Raw genomic sequence first — 2,500 nt, forward strand, 5'->3', positions numbered from 1 at the left:
TCTCTCTCTTCTCCCTCTCCTCTTTTCTCTCCCCTCTCTCCCCTCTCTCCTTTCTCTTTTCTCTTCTCTTCTCTCCCCCTTTCTTTTCTCTTCTCTCCTCCCTCCCCTTCCCCCTTTTCCCTTTTCCTCTCTTTCTCTCTCCCCTCTTCCCCTTCCCCCTTCCCTTTTTTCTCCTTCCCCTTTCTCTCTCTCTCCTCCCCCCTTTTTCCTTCTTTCCTCCCCTCTTTTCTCTCTTCTCTCTTCTCTCTCTTCTCTCTCTTCTTTCCTTCCTTTCTTTCTCCTTCCCGCCCCCCCCTCCTTCCTCTTCCCCTCCTCTGTCCCCCCCCTCCTCCCCTTTTTTCTCCCCCCCCCTCTCCCCTCCCCCCTTCTCCTACCCTCATCTACGCCCCCCCCCCCCAAAACCCCCCCCCCACCCTTCACCCCTCCCCCCTCCCCCCCCAGGGTACCGACTCACCCCCCCCCCCCTTCCCCCCCCCCCCCTCCTCCCCAGGGGAGGGGGGGCATCGCTAGACTCCCCCCCCCCCCCCCCCCCAAACCCCCTCTCACCCCTCCCCCCCCTCCCAGGGGTAGCTCACCCCCCCCTCACCCCCCCCCCCTCTCCCCCGGGGGTGACGGTGGGCTCGCTTCGTTTCCCCCCCCCCCCCCCCAACCCCCCCCCCCTCTCACCCCTCCCCCTCTCCCCAGGGGGCTACCCCCCCCTTCCCCCCTCCCCCTCCCCCCCCGGGGGTGAGGTGGGTCGCCTGACTCCCCCCCTCCCCCCCAACCCCCCCCAACCCCCTTCACCCTCCCCCCCTCCCCAGGGTGAGGTCACCCCCCCTTACCCCCCCCCTCCCCCCGGGTGACGGTGGGTCCCCCTTGACCCCCCCCTCCCCCCAACCCCCCCCAACCCCCTCTCACCCCCCTCCCCCCCCCCCCCCCCAAACGACCCCCATCCCCCCTGCCCCCCCCTCCCCCTCCTCCCCCGGGGTGCGGGGGCATCGCTTACGACTCCCCCCCCCCCCCCCCAAATCCCCCTCCCCCCCCTAACTCCTCCCCCCCCCCCCCCTCTCACCCCCCCCCTTCCCCCCAGGGTACAAATTCACCCCCCCCCCCCCCTTTTCACCCCCCCCCCCCTCCCTCTCTCTCTCTCTCTCTCTCTCTCTCTGTCTCTCTCTTTCTTCTCTCTCTCTCTCTCTCTCTCTCTCTCTCTCTCTCTAGCTCTCTCTCTCTCTCTTCTTTCCTTCCTTTCTTTCATCCTTCCACGCCCCCCCCCCCCCATCCTTGCAACTCTTGCAACACCTCACTCTGCATCCCCCTCCCCCTCCTCCCCCAGGGTGACGACTCATCCCCCCACCCACCTCTCACCCCCTCCCCCCTTCCTCCCCGAGAGTAACTGCGGTCATCGCTGACGACTCCCCCCCTCCCCCCAACCCCCCCAACCCACCTCTCACCCCCTCACCCCTCCTCCCCCAGGGTACCGACTCACCCTCCCACCCCCCTCTCACCCCCTCCCCCTCCTCCCCCAGGGTGACGGTGGGCATCGCCTACGACTCCCCCCCTCCCCCCCAACTCCTCCCCCCCAACCCACCTCTCAGCCCCTCCCCCTCCTCCCCCAGGGTGACGGCTCATCCCCCCCCTCTCACCCCCTCCCCCTCTCACCCCTCCCCCTCCTCCCCCAGGGTGACGGTGGGCATCGCCTACGACTCCCCCCCCTCCCCCCCAACTCCCCCCTCTCCCCCTAACTCCTCCCCCCACCCCACTCTCACCCCCTCCCCCTCCTCTCCCAGGGTGACGGTGGGCACCCCCTTCGACTTTCCCCCCTCCCCCCAACCCCCCAACCCACCTCTCACCCCTCCCCCTCCTCCCCCAGGGTGACGGTGGGCATCGCCTACGACGCCCACATGCGCAACACGGCCAACATCGGCCCCAACGTCTTCTTCACCTTCACCCTCGCCGGCTTCGTGGAGCTCCCCGCCGACCTGCTCACGATGCTGTTCATGGAGAAGCTCGGGCGCCGCCACACCCTCGTCTGGACGGTGGTGGTGGGCGGCCTCTCGTGCCTCGCCGTGGCTGCGACGCCCGCGGGTGAGTTGGGCGGCGGGGGCGGGGGGAGGGGGGAGGGGGGAGGGGGAGGGGGGAGGGGGGAGGGGAGAAGTAGGTGGGGTTGGGGGTTGTGGGTGGGTTGGGGGAGAGGGTGGGTTTGGGGCGTGGGTGGGGGGAGGGGGGGGAGGGGGGAAGTAGGTGGGGTTAGGGGCGTGGGTTGGTTGGGGGAGTGGGTGGGTTTGGGGGCTTGGGCGGGGGGAGGGGGGAGGGGGAGGGGGAGGGGAGAAGTAGGTGGGGTTGGGGGAGTGGGTGGTTTTGGGGGCTTGGGCGGGGGGAGGGGGGAGGGGGAGGGGAGAAGTAGGTGGGGTTAGGGGAGTGGGTGGGTTGGGGAGAGGATGGGTTGGGGTGTGGGTGGGTTGGAGGAGTGGGCGGGGGGAGGGGGGAGGGGAGAAGTAGGTGGGGTTGGAGGCGTGGGTGG

General features: G+C 69.7%; 1 protein-coding gene across 1 annotated transcript in view; it reads left to right on the forward strand.

Annotated features, from left to right (window-relative positions):
* Positions 1–2,500, forward strand: part of LOC125026944 (solute carrier family 22 member 5-like) — a 14,038-nt gene that overhangs the window by 7,444 nt on the left and 4,094 nt on the right. Inside the window, exon 3 of the mRNA XM_047615549.1 lies at positions 1,850–2,064. Coding sequence (XP_047471505.1) covers positions 1,850–2,064 — 215 coding nt within the window. The remainder of the gene's footprint in view (positions 1–1,849; positions 2,065–2,500) is intronic.

The sequence above is a fragment of the Penaeus chinensis genome, chromosome 7, assembly GCF_019202785.1.
Source record: "Penaeus chinensis breed Huanghai No. 1 chromosome 7, ASM1920278v2, whole genome shotgun sequence".
Lineage (NCBI taxonomy): Eukaryota > Metazoa > Arthropoda > Malacostraca > Decapoda > Penaeidae > Penaeus > Penaeus chinensis.